This window comes from Mycteria americana, chromosome 5 (assembly GCF_035582795.1).
Source record: "Mycteria americana isolate JAX WOST 10 ecotype Jacksonville Zoo and Gardens chromosome 5, USCA_MyAme_1.0, whole genome shotgun sequence".
Classification (NCBI taxonomy): Eukaryota; Metazoa; Chordata; class Aves; order Ciconiiformes; family Ciconiidae; genus Mycteria; species Mycteria americana.
In genome coordinates, this window is record NC_134369.1 from 32,502,269 (window position 1) to 32,521,215 (window position 18,947).

General features: G+C 42.9%; 2 protein-coding genes across 2 annotated transcripts in view; both read right to left on the bottom strand.

Moving 5' to 3' along the window:
* The window catches only part of LOC142409867 (cytosolic phospholipase A2 epsilon-like), a 37,087-nt gene extending 36,244 nt beyond the window's left edge, over positions 1-843 (bottom strand). Inside the window, exons 1-2 of the mRNA XM_075501622.1 lie at positions 714-843; positions 467-579 (exon numbers count right to left, since the gene is read on the bottom strand). Coding sequence (XP_075357737.1) covers positions 467-579; positions 714-843 — 243 coding nt within the window. The remainder of the gene's footprint in view (positions 1-466; positions 580-713) is intronic.
* A 7,784-nt stretch (positions 844-8,627) lies between these two features.
* Positions 8,628-18,947, bottom strand: part of LOC142410369 (cytosolic phospholipase A2 epsilon-like) — a 34,321-nt gene continuing 24,001 nt past the window's right edge. The window contains exons 12-20 of the mRNA XM_075502791.1: positions 17,549-17,685; positions 16,845-17,067; positions 16,167-16,281; positions 15,485-15,622; positions 12,288-12,395; positions 11,052-11,246; positions 10,472-10,638; positions 9,082-9,268; positions 8,628-8,836 (exon numbers count right to left, since the gene is read on the bottom strand). Coding sequence (XP_075358906.1) covers positions 8,628-8,836; positions 9,082-9,268; positions 10,472-10,638; positions 11,052-11,246; positions 12,288-12,395; positions 15,485-15,622; positions 16,167-16,281; positions 16,845-17,067; positions 17,549-17,685 — 1,479 coding nt within the window. The remainder of the gene's footprint in view (positions 8,837-9,081; positions 9,269-10,471; positions 10,639-11,051; positions 11,247-12,287; positions 12,396-15,484; positions 15,623-16,166; positions 16,282-16,844; positions 17,068-17,548; positions 17,686-18,947) is intronic.

Below are 18,947 nucleotides of genomic sequence, written 5' to 3' on the forward strand. Positions count from 1 at the left end.
ATAACAAAAAACGGGGTTTTCACATTAATATACGTGTCAAAATTTTGCTGTTGATACAGAAATATTAAGTTTTTAATAAAAGTAGCATTTAATTATGGAAGAAAAAAGATTTTTTAAGTCTGGGTCTGGATTCAGGCTGATAATTCAGTCCCCTAAAAATTGTTTCCTTCCCTGTTCATTTTTTCTACTTCCTCTTCTTTTTCTGTCCCCTTGCCATGCTGACTTCTCTCATTTTGCCTCTGAAGCTGAGAACTTTGGCTCCAGCGGAGTCAGGAGGACTTTTGCCACTGATAGCCACAAAAAGAACATTTCACCCTAACCTCCTTCAGGCAGAGACGTTGCTGCCTAGTCCCATCAGACAGTAAGTTTGTACAGTAGCTTGTATATAAACACGCTCACAAAGCAGGATTTTGTTTTCTGTCAAACGCAGTGGACCTTAAGCAAACTTTTAAAGCCGTTTTCTTACCTGTAGTGTTTTTGCATTTGATGGCATCATGGCCTTCCCTGGATTCATGTAATACCGTGTTTCTGGCACCTCCACGGGCAGCACTTCCTGAGACGCGTTTGCAGGATTTACTCCTGTAGGAGTCAATGACAAGTTATTTTATAAAATGACCTGAGGCCCCACCCATCTCATCTCTATAAGTAAAGGACTTCCCTCCCATTGCCGAAGACGGAGCACCAAGGATGACTGCTCCAGGGAAGGATCTTACGGGGCAAGCACAATAGCCAAAAGGGATGCGATACCTTCCTCTGGCTGGGAACCCCTCCCAGCCTGCGCTTGCCCCCCGGGTCCTGCGCTGCTGCCACCCTTTTTCCGTGGTGAACAGAGTCCTGGGCCATCCTGCCAAGCAGAGGAGAAGCACAGAGGACACCACTGCTGCAGCCTGCTCCTTCAAACGCAGCTCTTCCCTACCTGCGGCACGGGGACTGCCCTGAGCAGAGAGCAACGGCAGCTCCTGTGCGGGGGAAACTGAGCCCTGGAAAAAGCCTCTTGGTGTAAATAGCTACCAGTGACCTGCCTGCACGCAGGCACACACCCGTCCACTTTGGTCCAAGCCTCCATATAGGCGGGGGACCCGAACTCGCTGCCAGCACAGAGGCAGGCGCTGCCCTGTGCCACGCAGCCCTTTCCCCCTGGAAAGGACCAGCCCCACCACCTGACAGGTTACTGTATGGACCAGCAGCTCCCAGCTCCTCCTGGGCTGCTCCCATTTCTTGTTTCTGGGGGAGCAAGGCCAAGGCGAGGGCATGCCTTTGGTTTGGAGAGGTGAGCAGCAGGCAGGGGAGATGAGTGAGGGGCATGAAGCAGTAGTACCAGATTGTGTGTGATAGGATGGCAGGGGAGAAGGAGGCGGACATTTGCAAGGGTTAGCAGAGATCTTGAGGTCAATGCCTATGGCTACAAGCATTACCCAGGACTACTACTGCATCTGGCAGTACCTTAAATTCAACAAAAAAGCAAGGAAATATATAATAGCTGTGCAAAACAGATAAGAGTTATGCAGAGAAAGGCAATTGAACTTTACATGGCAACTGCAGGAAACTCATGTCAAGATGAATGGAATACAGTATACAGTAGTTTAGTTTTATTAGTTTTATTTTACAGAGATTTTGTTCAACCAAAGAGCATGAACAAAAGAGCACATGAACATCTCCAGGCATACCCAGTGGAAATTACCATCTTCAAACACAGAAAAACAAATGAATAACAAACTAGCAGGTCTAGTAACAGTAGGCTGTGTCATAGCATCTGCATTTCCAGCATGAAAAGTAGCTCTGCCCGCACTTGAAGTACAAGAGCATCTTTTGCCCTCAGGTCTCGGTCACTCTGAGCTGCATCCTGGAGAACTGCTCTCGCAGCTTAATTCAGAGAACATTCATCTTTTTTTGTTAGCCTCACCAGAAAAGAAGACCTGCCTGACATTGGAAGACCTGCCATGGGACACTAAAAATACCGGTATACTTGTTGTTAGAGCAGGCCAGCTTTCCCAAGGCTGATTAGTTCAGAGGACCATTAGCGTAAGTGATGATATTCACCTAGAAACCCCTCTAAAGGTGATGAATCTTAAGAAAGTTGAGATTCCCTGTCCTCAAGGAAACCTGTGGAGAAGAACAGGTGGATTCTGTGTACTGACTTCCACATCTGCAGAGTTAATTCCCCATTATATGCACATTCGGCCACCTGGACTGATCTGTATGGCCTTCAGCTACATCGAGGTATTCTGCTCCCACCTGAGTGACTCCACAGGGAACGCCATAAAGAAAGAAAACTCCGAGGCTCTCATTAACAACTGAACTAGTGTTATCCAATTTAAAATATGGATGTACAAAGCTGGATGGTCTCAATTTGTAGAATGAAAAGCAAAGGCTCCAAGTGGAATGATGTTATTTCTTCACATTTCATATTTCAGTAATTTAAGGATAGATGAAGCAAAATAACCTATCTATCTGCTTCAAAGATCTAACCGTAGTTGCCCTGGCAGAAAACAGCACACTATTCTCGTCCTTTAGTGCTTGCTAGACCTCGTACTCCCTCTAATACTTAAGTTTCTTATTCACACTACAACCCAGCTTGTAGAAGCATTAATCACTTGGCAAAGGTACCTGTGTTACATCTGACTGCAGAGACAGGCTGTGGAGAAATGGAGCTCCATGACAAACTTAACATTTTTCAACATGTTCAAGTATAGCTTTGTGATTTCTTGTATCATAGTCTTGGACTACTGATAGCCAGTGTCCCCCTAAATGCCTTGCAACAGTACATGCTTGCCTAGCCTTTGAACAGGCCAGGCAAAATGAGCCTGGGGTTATTCTGGCGAGCTGGAAACGGAACCAGGACTGGCTGTGACTGCCTCACTGCTCTCAGACATATAGCTACTTCTATACAAAAACCAGCATTGTAGAGCAGAGTCAGATGGGCGTCCTGGCTCGGCTATGTCCTCTGCCTGCAGCAGGAGCGGTGTCTTAGACCATCACTCGTGCAGTTAGTGACAGAGGGAGATGTGGAGCAGGAGAGGAAACTCACAGGAGGCAGAGGCATTACTGCTGTCTGTCGCCTTACCCCTGTCACAGGTAAGAAGGAATCTTCTGGGAAATTAATCTTAAAGCAAGTCTTTAACCAAAGAGTTTAAAAGGACTAGAATATATTCCTGTTAGGACATGACGATCATACTGAGAAAAGTATGGCACTTTATACATCACTGCACTCAGCGTTAAATGCTTGCCTATGTTTCTTTCATGTTACAGTTACTGATGCACTGGATAAAGCACAGCACTTACCATACTGGTCTTAGAGCAGCCTAATTGAAGTGGAGATTTATGCTCCATTTGCATGTTGCAAATGTACGGTCCTCAGTGGTTACCTGTACAGTGACAAAGTCCTCTGTGCCTGGAGTTGTCTCACTGTGGGATGTTTTCCGTACTTGGAGAAGGTTTCCCAGGAGTACAGTAAACTAGAAGAATGGTTCCTAAGGTTTTCTGAATCACTGTTCTCTCTCCACATTTCTGCAGACTACATGCAAGTTTATCATCTCCTCATGAGCTGGAAACCAGCATGAGGGCAGTACGACCAGTACAGTGCTTCCTCCCGTGCCCCAAACCAGCTGGGGGCACAGGGGTTACAGGCCATCAGCTCCATCAACAGTGATCATGGACCAGAGCTTAAGAGTGACCAGAAAAGGTATTGTTAAGGGTCTGCGAAGGATTTTCTGAATACTCTTCTGCACATGGGACCAAAACATTTAGTCCATAGCAAATTCTAGGATATCATATCATCTGTTAAAGCTCAAAAATAAATTACATTATACATTTACAAAGTGGATACCAAACCAAAACAACTGCAGCTCAAGGAGGAATTTGGAGCATGGCTTGCTTTCAAGACTGGTTGGAACAATTTTGGATGTCAGCCAGCTGAGTAGCAGAAATTGCAAAATTAAAGAAACAACTATCAATTGCTCAAGATTTAAAAGCGCATATTAATATATGTAGAAACTTGCAGGTCCTTACCTGACAGTTATCAGCCTCTAAGGATGCTCCATTACCTCAGCCAAAGAAAGGAAATAGGAGGGGAGCAAACATTTCATACATTTACAACTAATTTACAGATTATTAGCTGAGAGAGAGAAAGGTGCAAGAAGCAGCAACTGGCAGGAAAAGTTGTACTGCTAAGGGCCAAGGGACCATCTTTTCCCAGTGTTTAAGGGCAGAGAAAAGAAGAGAGAGCTGGGAGCTAGAAAGCACTCACAGTATACATATCAGGCATCTGTAAGCCCAGAGTGGTCAAAATCTCAGCAGTAGGATTTAATGCCATCACATTTTCTGGATTAGGGATTTTTAGTTGCTATTCTTTTTAATGGAAAAGCCTATCAAGACTGCTTTGAAGAAACTAGAGGGATATACCTTTATCTTCATTTTAAATGTTTGTCTCCACCACCTTTTTGTTCCTGGTTTCCTCTTTCTTTTCTTCTTTCTATTCCCTGCCATCTTTTCTTTCCCATTGACTTCTTGGCTTTCCAAAATATCTGTTTCCTTCCTTTGTCCATCTCAATACCACATGGCTATATTTCCCTTTTTCACTTTTATTTGGGTATTATACAAATTTTTTTCTCCCCTTCCTCCCTCTCTGGTTTTTTATACCATCTGTTTTCTTAATCTTTCCCCTTTGTTTCACATGTCTCCTCCACACTGCAGTAGTACCTCCAGAAGCTTCAAGTCTGAATGATGGAGGTTTGGTCATATTTGGAACAAGCAAGAATACTACAAGCATTAGGGCAGCTGGGATCAGGCCATGACATCTGGGTGAGACACACAGCTGCATGGAGAAAAGGGGATAAGCAATAGTGGGTTGAAGGGACCTCAGCACCCAAGGAGGAAGAAACTGAAGACATGACAAGACATCCCACAGTTTTGATATGAAGAGCCGGAGGGGTGGGAGGAGTGCTGGGGAAGCGCTTTATGAATGCTGCAGGTGTGCTGGGCTTCAGTGGGAACCCTGCAAGGGACAGACGTTCAGGAGGAGCTCAAAGGTACAAAGGTTCAATGGAATGAAAGACACACAGCTCTCACCCGTTGCTACCTGTTGATCAGCATATCATGATCAGGGCATGAGGAAACCAGCCCTGCTGGAAATGAGGCCCTGATGGCCTCCCTCTACAGCATTATCACTGTAGTAAGACGGTGGGATATTGCACATACGCAGCAGAGTTTTACATGTGAACAGGTTTTGGCACAGCGTTTCTCAGAAGGGAGTCCTCCTCTACCACCCACGTTCTCCTGTATCTGCTGTGGCAGACACGTTTCCTGTCATTTACATGGTGCAACCTATAGACTCACAAATTAATAGCTCACTTCACTGTTTGCAGTAATCTTTTGTTTGATCACTCTTTGGGCTACGGAACAGTGTAAAATGGTGCTACCAACCATCCCATTAGCTTCTGCTTCCTCACTGGCACTCACCCAACGGGACTGTGAGTACTCACATGCCTTGCAAGGGGTTCAAAAACCCCACTGCTGCTTTTCTTGGGTTCCTATGGGCTGAGTCACCTCACTGAGCTGCCCAGTTCCCAATGGACCTTTGTGATAATCGGAAGGGCTGCGGCAAAGGTGCAATTGCATGCTAATCCCTTCACTTACCTACAGATAATGAATAGGTAAGAAGGAAAAGCAAGACAGAAAAGATGCAGAACATATTCATTACAACTTAAGGAGGTCACCGTGTTAGTGTTTGTAGTTCCTATTACCACAGCTACCAAGACTTCTGTCTTTTAAAACATTTAGGAAAAATCATGCTAACTCCTGTCAGTGCTAACACTGTGATACAGTGTGGGCCTGGATTTCTGCAGTGCTTCTCCCCCCCTAGTTTGTTTCCTCCCTTGAATGGATAATTCCATGAAATTACTCCTATTTCCTGGAAAAAGGGACACTCCCAACCTGCAAAACCAAAAGGGCTTTTAAATGCCCACATCTGCAGCTGTTACCTACATTCTTTCAATGCCTCAGTATAGCCCAGAGGCTGAGCATGGGAAACATACCCCATTAGCAGCTGAACCAGAACAAAAAAACGCCAGAAGACAAAGCCACACAAAGCCTCCATGCTGGCCTGCAAGAACTGACAACCAGGATCTTCTGCAAGTGTTCTGCAGAATTAATTAATAAATTTAATAATAAAAAGCAAGCTGAGCCCAACAAATTAACCAAACCCCTAAGTCACAAACAAAGCACCTCTACTAAACATGGACCAGGAGTGCTGACTAGATGGGAGTCAGAACAGGCCATTGCTGAGCAGCAGTCACTGGAGATACTCTACAATATCTCAGAGAGGAAGAAACCAACTGCAGATGGCATGATGGGGCTGGTGTCCTTCCCCTCGACTCAAGAACATTACCTATGGGATTGCTACATTACCTATGGGTGAAGGCTCCCAGTGCCCCAGGAGAAGGACGGCTGGATGGAGGACTATGCCAGACTTTTTTCAGGGTCTACAGTAACACAGGACATATAGGTATTTTCAGGGTCACAGCAAGGACCTTACTGTGGGACTCAGGTGGCTGTGGGTGTATCCAAAAGAAGTAAGTCGTGGATGTCTGAAGATTGCAAAGGGAGAATTGACAAGAAGATCCAGTTCTTGTCCAAGAGCTTTACCCGCACTGAAAGCACCACTAGGAGCTATCTTGTGGGCCTGGCCAGACTGCCAGCAGGTGGGGACAGGCTCAGCCCCTAAAGGGTACAGCAGAGCAAGGGATGACTTAGTGACACATCTGGAATAAATGAGGCTTCCCTCTGTTAAAAAGAAGCCTACAAACAAAAAGAAGCAAGGGAAGCGATGGGGTATAGTTAAGGGCAGGGATGGGAAGAGAGAGGCAGGGTTCTTGAAACTTGGTGTCATTGACAGCCTTGGATGGCAGCTCTTGAAGATGCCCGAAACCCCAGCTGGATGATGGGAGAAGTAGCAAACGCATGTGTCACCCCAAATGGGTTTGCCATAATGATAAACAGAGAAGGCCAAGAGGGAGTTACAGCTGGGGCAGCGGAGAGGCAATGCCAAAAGGGACTGCGTGACTCAGCAGCAGAGATCACAAAGAGGAGCCCTTGATGAGCAGTGGCAAGTAAACAGCCATTTCAGCATACTGGAGGTTTGAACCAGGGCTGGAAATTGTATGGAGGTGTGAGGGCCTGGAAAAGCAGCTGGGGCAAGGACACACCATCCCTAAGGGTGCTGAGGTGAGTGGGAGGTGAGTGTGGGAGACTAAAGGTGACAAAGGCTTAAAGCCATGAAGGAATGCTTGAAGGACGAGAGAGAGACAAATGACGATAGCAAGAGGGAAGAGGCATTTTCAGCCTTTTAGAGGTTCGGATTTCATTTCGAATTAAGGAATTTTTTTTTCTATTTTGGCTATGATTGCATTATGCACAGCTCTGTGTGTGCCAATACATGTTACTTCGGCACAGACAAGTTACTGAGTTTCATTTAAATTTGAAGTAATTACGGGCAGCTGATACTGACTGAAGCATTATATCTTTTTTTAGATTAGCATCTCTGTTGTAATGAAACAGGTTTACAGAGTATTTGCATTATTAAAATCCTTCATAAATCAAATAATTCTTTTGGTCTTCATCTCAAAAATAAGCAGTTTCAACAAATTGCCTTGTGCTATTTATAGTAGTTGCATAGACTGCCTTTTGATTATACACAGTCAGGAACTAAGTCATGCAATTACCTATGAATTACCCATGGATATCAGTGTAAAGCACTTAGCTTGCCTTCTTACCACAAAATCTGAATGTCTCTCAGTTTTTGATGTTTTTATTCTCACAGCATCCCATCCTATAATAACAAGTAATACTATTAAACCTGTTGAAATTAGTGGGATGCAGAAGCTGAGCTGGATCCTCTAAATACCGTGAGTGTTCAGTGAAAAGCACAACCCCAGGTTATGTACTTACACATGCACCAGAAGAGCCAATCCTGACTCACAATAGGGTTTAGAACAGTCACTTCCAAGGGATTTTCCAAACCTAAATATTGCTGGTGTAATAAAACTCGTAAATTCAGAAGTATAGAAAATTTGTATTTTCTGTGTGAAATCTCAGATTTTCTATATCTTTTGTGTTTAGTTTTACATGTTATTTCCAACAAAATTTCTTGCTAACACTATAGGAAAATATAGTTTTCTCTTTTTCTTTGAAATGGTCCACATTTATTATGTATTTTTCTGTTGCACTAGATTTGGAATAAATTAAATATCTATAGCTCTTTTGTCTTCACTTCACATATGACTTCTATTAGTATAGTAAATTTTGAAAGAATTGGTATTGCTGTCCCACATTCACACATTTAAAAAACTCGTCAATAAGCCCCATATTTCCTAAGCTTTGATTTACTGCATATACATGTACGTATATGAAAAAAATTGTTCACCAGCAGTGAAATCCAATATAAATAAAGCACAAGACTAATCGTTATGTTGTTTGATCGGTTTATCTGGGATTGCCACGTGGTAGAGAGGAGCCACAGGCTGAGACAAGTCTTTGTACTTTCCCAAGTCTGTTAGGTTCATTCAAACAGGTCTTGATCTTCTGCAGGAAAAGATATTATTTGGATATCTTTCTGAAACTCAGGATGGCGTTTATTTTTTGTGCTGTTGTTTCTGCTCTATAGCTGAATTCAAAGCTTGAAGGATCAGATGTTTGTTGTTCTGAATGTTGTAGCTGGTCAGTTCTACCAGCTTGTCAAACTCCTCCTCTGTGTAGGTAAAGCTGTTTAAGCAGTACGGTGAAAAAACGCTGGAAACATCCACGTTGCCCTGCGCCATCTCAGTGGGGCTGCGTTCCACACCTGACAAAAAAATAAAGGTCGTCAAAGGGTCCCATATCCTTTGTGGTCCCAATAATAGATGCGGTCCCATGTCCTGCTTTCCAGATGGGGCATAATGCTGCTCCTCGCTACCCAGACACCCGCATTTCTCTCCCATGGGAGAAACAGCAGGGGAGAGAGGGGACCATGCTAGACCATGACTCCCATCCCAACACAGCCAACGGGTGGCCAGGTGATGGGAGGACTGTCTCTGACCCACAGCTTACCAGGCTCTTTGTATTTTCTGAAGGTGTCATTCACCAGTGGGAAAAACACCACTGTTGGCGCCTCTGGGATCTCTGCGTCTTCGAAGATGTAGCACTCCTTTAGATTTTTCTTTTCTTCTTCACTCAGGTGGATTTTGGGAAATGGGATTCCCTGCTTTAGGAAGTACTTGGAGGCTTCTTCCAAAGGCTGCATTCAGACAGAAAAGAAGAAAAGGTCAGAAATTCTGCCACCCTCTCAACTTTTCCTAATGCGCAACACATCCATCAAAGGCCCTTCACAAAGATGAAGCAGTGGGAGCAGCATTTGCTGTCAGTATTTCTTCTGGCCTTTGTCTCTTGTGTGAGATATTAAGTACTAGTTATTAGCAAAACAACTACTTCAAGACCCAGCCTCCAACTTGCACTCCTGATTGTTGTCCTACCTCCTCCTCCTCATCAGCCTTTGTCTGTAAGGTAAATAAGATGCTCATGGCTATGGGCAAGGGTGGCCTAGCCGCTTAGGACACAGAAACATGCCCTTTACTGGAGAAAATCCTGAAATGAGCAGAACAGACAGGAATCTGAAATGGTATGGTTTTTAAATACGGAGTCACAAAGTTACAAACATTTTGTTGACTTGGCATAAAATATTTAAAAGCCTCTAACTGTCTTAGATGCCTTAGGATGCTTGTGAAAAGTGATGTAGGCATCTGGGAGCAAACATCATCTTGACTGAAATGTTAATTTAATCTTGTGGGTGTGTAAGTCATTTTTTAAAATGGTATTTTTGTTCCTGAATCTGTTTGGCGCGTATGAAAATTTTAGGCTTCAAGAACTTCTGTCTTACCCGTATCTAGTAACAGGAATTATAAACCAGGTTGTTAGCTGGTATTTGAAACAGCAGATATGACGTCAAAGGACAATTCTTCTCCACAATTTAGAACAAAAAAAAAAATCCAGTTACTGTTCTAAAGACATCTGGACAAATTACTTCTAATTCAACTGCATGGGAATATCTTTAGATGGGTATCACAAGACAAACAAAACGAGTCCATCAGTGGTGGTACTAGTTCCAGAGGAACACTCCGTACGGAGCATAGCCTCAATAGCCATACTGAGATCCAGGGAGCACACGGGTCTAGGAGATAACATTTACCTATCAGAGGGTTAATTAAAATAAAATATTTAGAAAAGTGATACTACTTCTCTTCTCCTTAGGGGATTTGCCATGGTATAGCAGCATCACTGAGAGACCTAGGCATCTACAAAATGAGAGCTGTACACCAAGAATCCTTTTCTACCAGAATCAGTTCCTTCTACATAAATTATTCTGACTCCTTAGGAGTTAAAGAGGGCTAAAAGGGCTAAAAGACAGCAGTCATTATCAAAGAAAATAGAGTGGTCATCGCACCGATGTCTGTGATCCAGAAGAATAGTTTAAATGTAGGACAACATCCACTTTCCTCTCCGGCCTCATGAGCGGCGGGTAGCTGATATCGATGTATCCCGCTGTGTCTGCCAGGCATATGAACTCTGCTGTTTCTGTCAGCTGGTTGGGGAAATTCTCTAGTACAGTATCTAAAAGGAAGTATTTGTTATGATAAGTGATTCACTGAAGAAGTAATATATCTGTGTTTTGGCTAGTAAGGGAGGAAAAAAATGCCTCTTGTCTCCCCATTACTTTTGCTTTCCAAGACCCTGCTGCACTACGGAAGCTCAGCCTTGACACAGAAAAGAAAGACCTGTCCAAGGTAAAAAGACAGATCTCCTCCACTTCTCATGCTGCCCTTCTTCCATCCCTGATGAGCGGCAGTTGCCCTTCCCTGGAATCAAGGGACTTCTTGGAGCTGATTTGGATGAAATTTAACTAGTTATCTTGAATTTTTTGCTTCCAAAGTGAAGAATAAACCCTGTTCATCCTCTGCCTTCTCTTCACTGATGAAAACACCAACCATCTAAGGAGATAAAAATTAATATTCAGGGATGTTTACCTTTCCATATACAGAAGCTTTTGCTCTGAAGGTATTCACTGTGCACCTGGAACCCTTTCAGAAAGTTGTAGAACTTTGAAACCATCACCCGCTCAGTCAGGACCTGCCGAATGATGCCCATGATGCCACATTCAGGGGTGACTAAGTAAGTCTCCAACTCACGGCTCCTGGCTGGTGGGGAAGGCTTGTCTCCTTCTGAAGGGTAGAGGAGATGAACAAGTTGTTGTTTTGATACAGTTCTTTGCAATACTTAAAATACCAAAAGGCAACTAATATTAACTAGAGGAAAGAAGATCCTAATAAGACATGGCAACATGCAATCAAATCAATGTCAAAGTAGGAACTAGAAGAAAATCAATCTTCAGTAAAGCATATTCCATGAAAAGCAAAGTCAAAGTGGCAAAAAACTTCCTAAAGCTGGATAAAGTGATCTACTGCTTAATAGAAGTCATAGGTGGATTCCCTATGTGAAGGTCAGGGTAGGCAGAGAATCTGGACCAGCTTCTTTCAAAATTAGTCCAAACCAGCTTTGAAAAAAAAAAAATGCTGTCAGGAGACTTAGACGCCCAGAAAAGAGCATAGAAAATGGGTTGTGCTAAATGGCACCTCATGAGATTGGGAAAGAGGGCCAATGACTTTCTATCACAGGCATTTATTGAGCTCAGGGTTCTGCAACACTTCCATGGAGAAAGTGATGAAAAGCCCATAAACCAAACTCGCTAACCACATTTGAACACAGGAAGGACAGCCAGCACCTCTAAGGAGAACACAGGTTTACAACAAGATCAAAGAAAACTGAAATGGAGTTCCACGTAATTGATATATCCAAGTCTTCAACAACAACATATGAAAAGTACTATCTGCCAAGGCAGACAGAGAACACAGCACTGAGATGTTTGTTACAACATGTAGGTTCACTGAAAGGCCCCTGGCAAAGATGATCCGTTAAAAAACTTCAGTAGTTCTATGTTTGGTGGCAAATCATCACTTGCATAAATTCAGTCCAAGGGAGACTAATGGAAATAATGTTGCTATGAATGAATTCAGAGAGGAAAGCTAATTAGATATCACTGGCAACATGACACCTCGGGGCGGGGGGGGGGGGGGGGGGGAGCAGTGCAGCATTGGCCATTTAAAAAGCCTTCATAAAGATTTCACACTACGTGCATCTGAATGTAACATTCATTTAAAGATTCATAGGACAACAGGTAAAGTAGAAACAGAAACGTAACCAACCAACATCAACAGTCCTGTGTTGGGTGCACCTCAGTGAGCACCTTTCTGTAGGATCCGACAAATGCCAGGCATCCAAGAGGTTGTAGGAAAAGACATTGCTCCACAGGCCTGTGCAATGGTAGAGAACAAGGAAACGGCTTTGGAAATATTTTAATGGAAAATATGCCTTTAAAAAAATAACCTTTCAGCTTTGCAAGGGGTATTGGAAAGCCTCAAGGTTTCCAAACTCTCACCAAAAACTGTATGAAGTTCTTTTGTGGCAGCTCACATTCTGTCCTCAAAGAGGAACCTAAATAGTTTTAAACATTGTGCCAGGCCTTCAGGCACTGTAATTCATTGTCACATACAGCATTGCTGCTACACTACAAAACAACATTTTCTGTCCTATAAACAGCTGTCATCAGAGAGTAAAATCACGTCATTTCCCATAAAATAAGGGTTTGGTCTACAAAGTATGTCATATACAACCATATACTCAGTTTTAGGTTTGGAGGCTCCTCCTGAACAGCCAAGATTCAAGTGGTTAGAGCACAATTTGGGGTAGTCTGCAGAGCAGTCCTCTAAAACAAGACATCTTCACTGTCCCTTGTAAGATTTCTCTTGCCACAAGTTCTTTTGAGTGAGACTCCTTTCCCTCTCCTTGTTATTCCCATCCTCATAGTCCTTCTTCCACTTCTGCCCTCCCACTTAAAAGAACATCTAAAAATGTCTCCCCAGCACAGAAATCTCCAAAAGCCTCTTGGATCTTGAAAAGTATTTCTTCCTCCACAGCTCTGCCACAGGTCCTGAGAGGAAGTCTGCCAGAGAAGGCAGTGCTGAGCTTTGCCTTGAAAATCTCTACCAGTGAAAGCTTTGCAAGAGCCATACATCACAAAGGATGCAATAATTTGAATTGCACAATACAATAATTAGGTATTCCATAACTTAGTAACAGAAGTACAATTCCCTTTTAAACCTGGCTTGTTTGTGGAGTGGGACAAGAAGCCAAGGGCCTTCTGCTTCACGGGAAGTGCCCGTAAGAATAAGACTCACTTTCGAAACATTAGAAATACATAATTAAGAAATCAGATAGGGGCTCTCTGGCTCTACACTTAGCTGGCAACCAGAGTTCATTTGCAGATAATTACTGGCCAGTTTCCAGCAACACAGCCTCATTTCCCTGCAGCTTGAGAAGCTTCTGTCCAGGCCTGCTGTGAGAAGGCAACTCCTCTCATTTCTCCTGTCTTCACTTGGTGCCTTCTCACTCCATAACCCTTCCAGCTCCCCAAGCCCCAGGAGTTACACACTGCTTGTGCATCTTAGTATCTTCCAAACACTGTTGTCCCCCTAGAACTTGGTCATAATTACATAGCAATGTTTCCCTAACCTCTTGCACTGAATTTTCATGGTACCTATATTTGCTGAAGTAAGAACTATGAGGAGAGACGATATCTTTTACTAGGCTGACAGAGTTGAAAATAACAGACAAGCTTTCATGCACCCCAGCCTTTCTTCTAGAAACCTGAGGGTCTTGTATCCCCATAAGCTCATCCAATCTTTCCAGCTCTAGCCGTTGCTCTTATAAAAGGCCTTACCTCTCCCTGCAAATGACACCTTGCTTTTATCCTTGAACTATCACGCTGTAACTAACAGTACATTTTAATTGCAACCCAAGAGGGCATTACATGTTGTATCACTAGATGGCAACATTGCTTTAACCCTCCACTCTGTCCTTTCTAAAGATACACCTATGGCTGTGGGGTCACCAGCCTAATTCAGGTGCTGAGGGTGAGAACACAGAGCTCAGCCCGGACTGGATGTGTTGGGTGTGCTTGCTACCTGGCCACCTCAGGTATAAACACGCCACACCACTATCGTTGCAAAGCAGCAATGGACGCACAACGTTTTCAGAAGAAGGCTCTGTAGTCCCACCTAGCTCTGAAATCTACCTTCTACCTCTGGTGGTCAGCAGAGTGCTTAATGGAAGAATACAAGAAAATGGAAGGTATGAAGGGATCTCCTCCAGTGTACTCTCCAGCATCTCAAGGTTCTGGATTTGGTACTTCTACTGCTGGTGGCTGCATCTGAGCTACTTGTTTCAGAGCCACCAGGGGGACTACCTTCCATTAATTTGTCCTCCCCTTTTCAGACCTATTTATACTCTTGGATCGTGTGTTATCTTCTGAGTCTTTTCCCTCAGCCACTTCTTTTCTTAACTCATGACATCACTAAAAGCTCTAAGCATAGCCATTAAAGCTCTGAGATTTAGTCTCTATGTGGCTAAGCACAATCTTCTGTTCCTCATGCCCGGCTATTTTCTCATGATTGTACCAATATGACTCCGGACTCCTCCTGCATCATACATCAAGGTGCACAACTTCTCTGCACACCAAATAAGGAATACCACATGGTATTGCTGGTTGTATGGATTTTTCAAATAAACCCTTTCTTACTGGTATCCTTGGTGTCCTGTTTTGTGTCGTGCTTATTTACATGTAACACATCTGTTGTTCAGGGTTTAAAAGCAGATGGACTCTTCTGCAGACAGCTTCACCCCAGAGAATCAGCATACAAAGGGGTCTGGTAGAGAGCTCTAGCACTACACAAAATTAAAGCAAGAATTGCATAAAAACTCCAAAGCTTTTTTTGTCTTTTATGCATTACTGGGAGCTACCACTTCACTGAAATAAGGATGACAAAACTCACTGATTTAATCATGCTAGCAAAAATGCAAAGTATTTAGAATACTATTAAACTTGCAAAAGCATCAGTAACAGTTCAGAAAACTACTCAGAATTGCCATATTTTATAACAAACTCAGTAACAACATTGTTTTTTGTTACAAAATCATGCCATTCATAGACAAACTTGCTTTTAAGATTCCAGTTTCAAAATACAAATGTTTTCCATGTGGAACTCTGCTGCTGATTGGTTCAAAACAAACTTAACCTCTTTAAGCAGCCCTGAAACTTCAGGCATGAGAGTCACCATTCAAGACAAAAGCAACAGTGAATAGTGTTGTTTGAAATTTCCTCTAGGTATTTTTTAGCTCATTGCCAGCATCTAAGGAATTCAGCCAGAAGTGAGAACAACATGCTGTACACTTTGCTTCAGTCCTGCATGTTGCAGGGCACTGGTTGCAATATGCAGGGTCTGTATTATATTAAAAATAAAAGTCGTTTTTATTAAATTCAAATTTTCGCAATGGAGCACATCACCTTTCATGAAACAGATGCGGGATTCAGGGAGCTTCTTCATCAGGCGACCCATGAAGAACTTGCTGCCAAAATCCTCTGCGCGAATGAAGGCGCCGTATTTTAAGAACCCGACCTCATAAGGGGTGAACTCCACCCATTCTGCAGAGGCACAAAATGAACTTTTAAATCTCAATCCTACCCCTACCTCCCTGCAGGAAGGGCTCTGAAATTGCAAAGAAGTGGCTGCAGGACAAACCCTGTCAGCAGGGTGATCACAGACTGGCCTTCCTCAGTGTAAGGAGTTATCATTCAGCTGGTTTCAGCCGCTCACTCAGTAATGTTTCTTGAACTTGTTCATTCAGAACTTTCCAACAAGCATCTCCAGATAGGGCATGAGTGAAGTTTGTACCAAAGGGTCAGCCTAAGTTACCCCACACGTGGAGCTAAGGCTTTGACTTGTGAGTACCTTGGCTGTCCTTAAGCACCTCCCCAAGATTTCTCCTGCCCCATAGAAGATGGGCTCCTCCCAGAGCCTAGGCACAAAGTCTAGAAATGGAAGAGGAAGAGGAAGTTAAGGAGGAAAAGGAACTGTTTATGAACGATATGGTTCAGCAGTGCAAGGGGTTGCAGGACATGCAGTAACTGATAATGCAGATCATTTGAACACCAACCGAGTCCAGATACAGCTCAGTTTTGCCATCACCTTTGAACTCTGAAAGGCTGTAGTCTTCTTTCATGTTGAGGATCATGTAGATAGGTAGGGGATTCTGACCCCAATTCAATGCCTGTCGCTCATCTGAGAGTTTGTGGTTGTTTTTCTGTGAATTGACCAGAAACAGAGAAAGAGCAAAACTAAGGGACCTTCTTGGCATGGTGTACAGGCTTGCAAGATTTCAGCAAAATAAATACTTGTTTCCATCTTCATTTTCTTGTTCTCTCCACCCATTTTGTGTTCAGACATTTTTTTTACCAAGGAGTGATCTAAACATTTACACATCCACATAAGCTTATTTAATTACAGGTGAGCTATAGGACAATTTGTGGTACAATGGTCTCTCGTTCTTCCCAGTAAATACATCCACTTTAAATGGATTATTTAAGTTCTCACAGGGAGGAACAGAGCAAAAGAAACCAAGAGCAGGACTCTGCTGTTAGGTGCTCAGATACTTATATTGGTAGAAGGACACATAGGTTTTCTGCTCTACAGAATACCCCTTGGGCTGCTAATTATGTGTTGAGAGCTATGTGGGGACAAATTCCCTTTGTTACTCAGCAGAAATCATCTGCTGGATAATGCTGGCATGCTCTCAGGCTAGCGTCTGTCCCTGGAGCTCCATTTTCCATACAACAGTAGCTGTTAAGGAAAACATAGACACACTACCCCATCACTTAATGCTTTTTCTAGCAGAAGCCCCCACAAATCAATGCTAGAGATCTGGTATCCCTCTTGCTTCCGCAGTTTTAGCTCCTTGTCATAATACTTCAAGCTCTCCAGGGAAAAGCAGCTTAGCTTGCACTTGGTCATATGTCTGCGGACTTCACCAATGGGTCTGGACAGATCCTTGTGTGACCAGTCAGCACTCTGGTACAAATGTGACAAGGTCCTGGGGAAAAGAAAGGAAGTATGTTGTCATATGCTCAAGACACTTTCACTTTGTAGACTTGGATTTAAGGACCATATCAAATGAACTAGCTGAGGTTCATTAAAAACATCTTTTGGGCTCAGTTTATTATTGAAGATAAAAGATTTTTTGATTTAGAGGACCCCCTCAAATCACTAGTGAAACCTGAGGACTTGCAAAGACCCCCTCCATGCTATGTAGGTTTATGCACAACGCTGTGATTTACACCAGTGTCACTCACTAGGAAAGATCCTAGAGATGAAACAAAGGGTCAAGGAACATGTTGTTCCCTGTAAGCAGTGCCTAGGCCATACACTGGCTCAGGCAATGTGTTCCCAATGCAGCAATAAAAAAGCTCGAGACCGAAGTAGCACACCTTCCTTTACCAAAATGAAGAGAATAAATCTCTCACACAGCAGACTATAGAGGTGATGAATTATGTCTTTGTTCAGGCTCTCCTTACCATGTTGAACCAGATGACCCAGTGATGTATGAAATCGTATCTAAGAGATCCAGCTTCTGAAGACCCAACAGGTTGCCTAACAGAGATGTCAGTGCCCGGGTGCCACCTCCTGTTGTCATGACTGCTACAACTGGTACCTGTTTAAACATCAACACAGCAGTGGTAAGCAACAACTTAGTCTACCAGCACATGTCATCAGAGCTGAGCAAATTACAGCATTTCTGTCCCACAAGAAATTCCAACATTTCACCATTTCCCCAAGCAGGGGAGAAAAAGATGAAAAACTGGTATTTTGCATAGAAAAATGATTTTTTTAAAAAAAAAAAGGTCTGGCAATTTGCTAATTTTTACTTTTTTAATCAAAATAAATCAATTTTGATTCTAAATTTTTACATACTGGCTTACCAAACCAGCTCAAAACTTGTTGTTTCAAGGCATTTCAGTATTAAACTGCATTTTCATTAGTGGAACATCATCTCATGAGAGCTCTATTTTGAGAACCAGCAGAGCTCATCCTCTCTTGTAAGTATAATGACTAGATTACATTTCCTATAAAGTACCTAGAGTATATAATTGCAGTGATGAACCGCAAAGCCTAAGTGCATGGAAATCTAAATTGTGTTACAGGAAGACAATTTCCTCCAAGAAACCCACTGAGAGGAGAGGAGCCGAATGACATTTCCCATACACATTTCCAGGCAATCGCATCAAGAAAATACTGAGCAGTGCTTCTTTGACCTGATTCAAATTATGCATTTCAGGTCAAAGCAAAGTATTCTGATTTGGGTTTACTTGACTACAAGGAAGCATTGTCTTGTTGGAAAATTAGTAGTTAGAAGTACTTCCCCTAAAAAATTCTTGTACTTAAGAAACTGCTTTTTTCCACTGAAACTAGTGTGCTAATGAGAAATAATATACTGATGTAATCAGTTTGTAAGCATGGACATCATTTATAGCATCCAAAGCCATTCTGTCATATAATGTTTAATATGCCTTTGGTCCAGCTGCCTGGACAAAGGGAAAAGCACAGGTGAAAAAAACCCTCTCAAAATGAAAACTTCTTCACTTCTGAAGTGCCTGATCACTGACCATATTCCCTCCCTAAAGCACCAACCATCCCCATGCCAGCATGGACATGAACAAACACAAACCCTAACTCAGACAGATGAGAGAAAAATGTTGAATGTCTTTGTGCTGTTAGAATGACAATACAGCTGAGATGATGAGCACCAGAGGAGAGAGTCTGTGATAAGAAACATCCTCGTCAGTCAGTGTTATGTATCACTTCAACTGTTATGTTTCCCCCCTCCAAAATCTGATAATATGAAATACCTTATGAGGCCTTGGTGACTGAATGCTCAGCTAAGAGAGTAGGACTATCCAGGTCTATAATTCACAG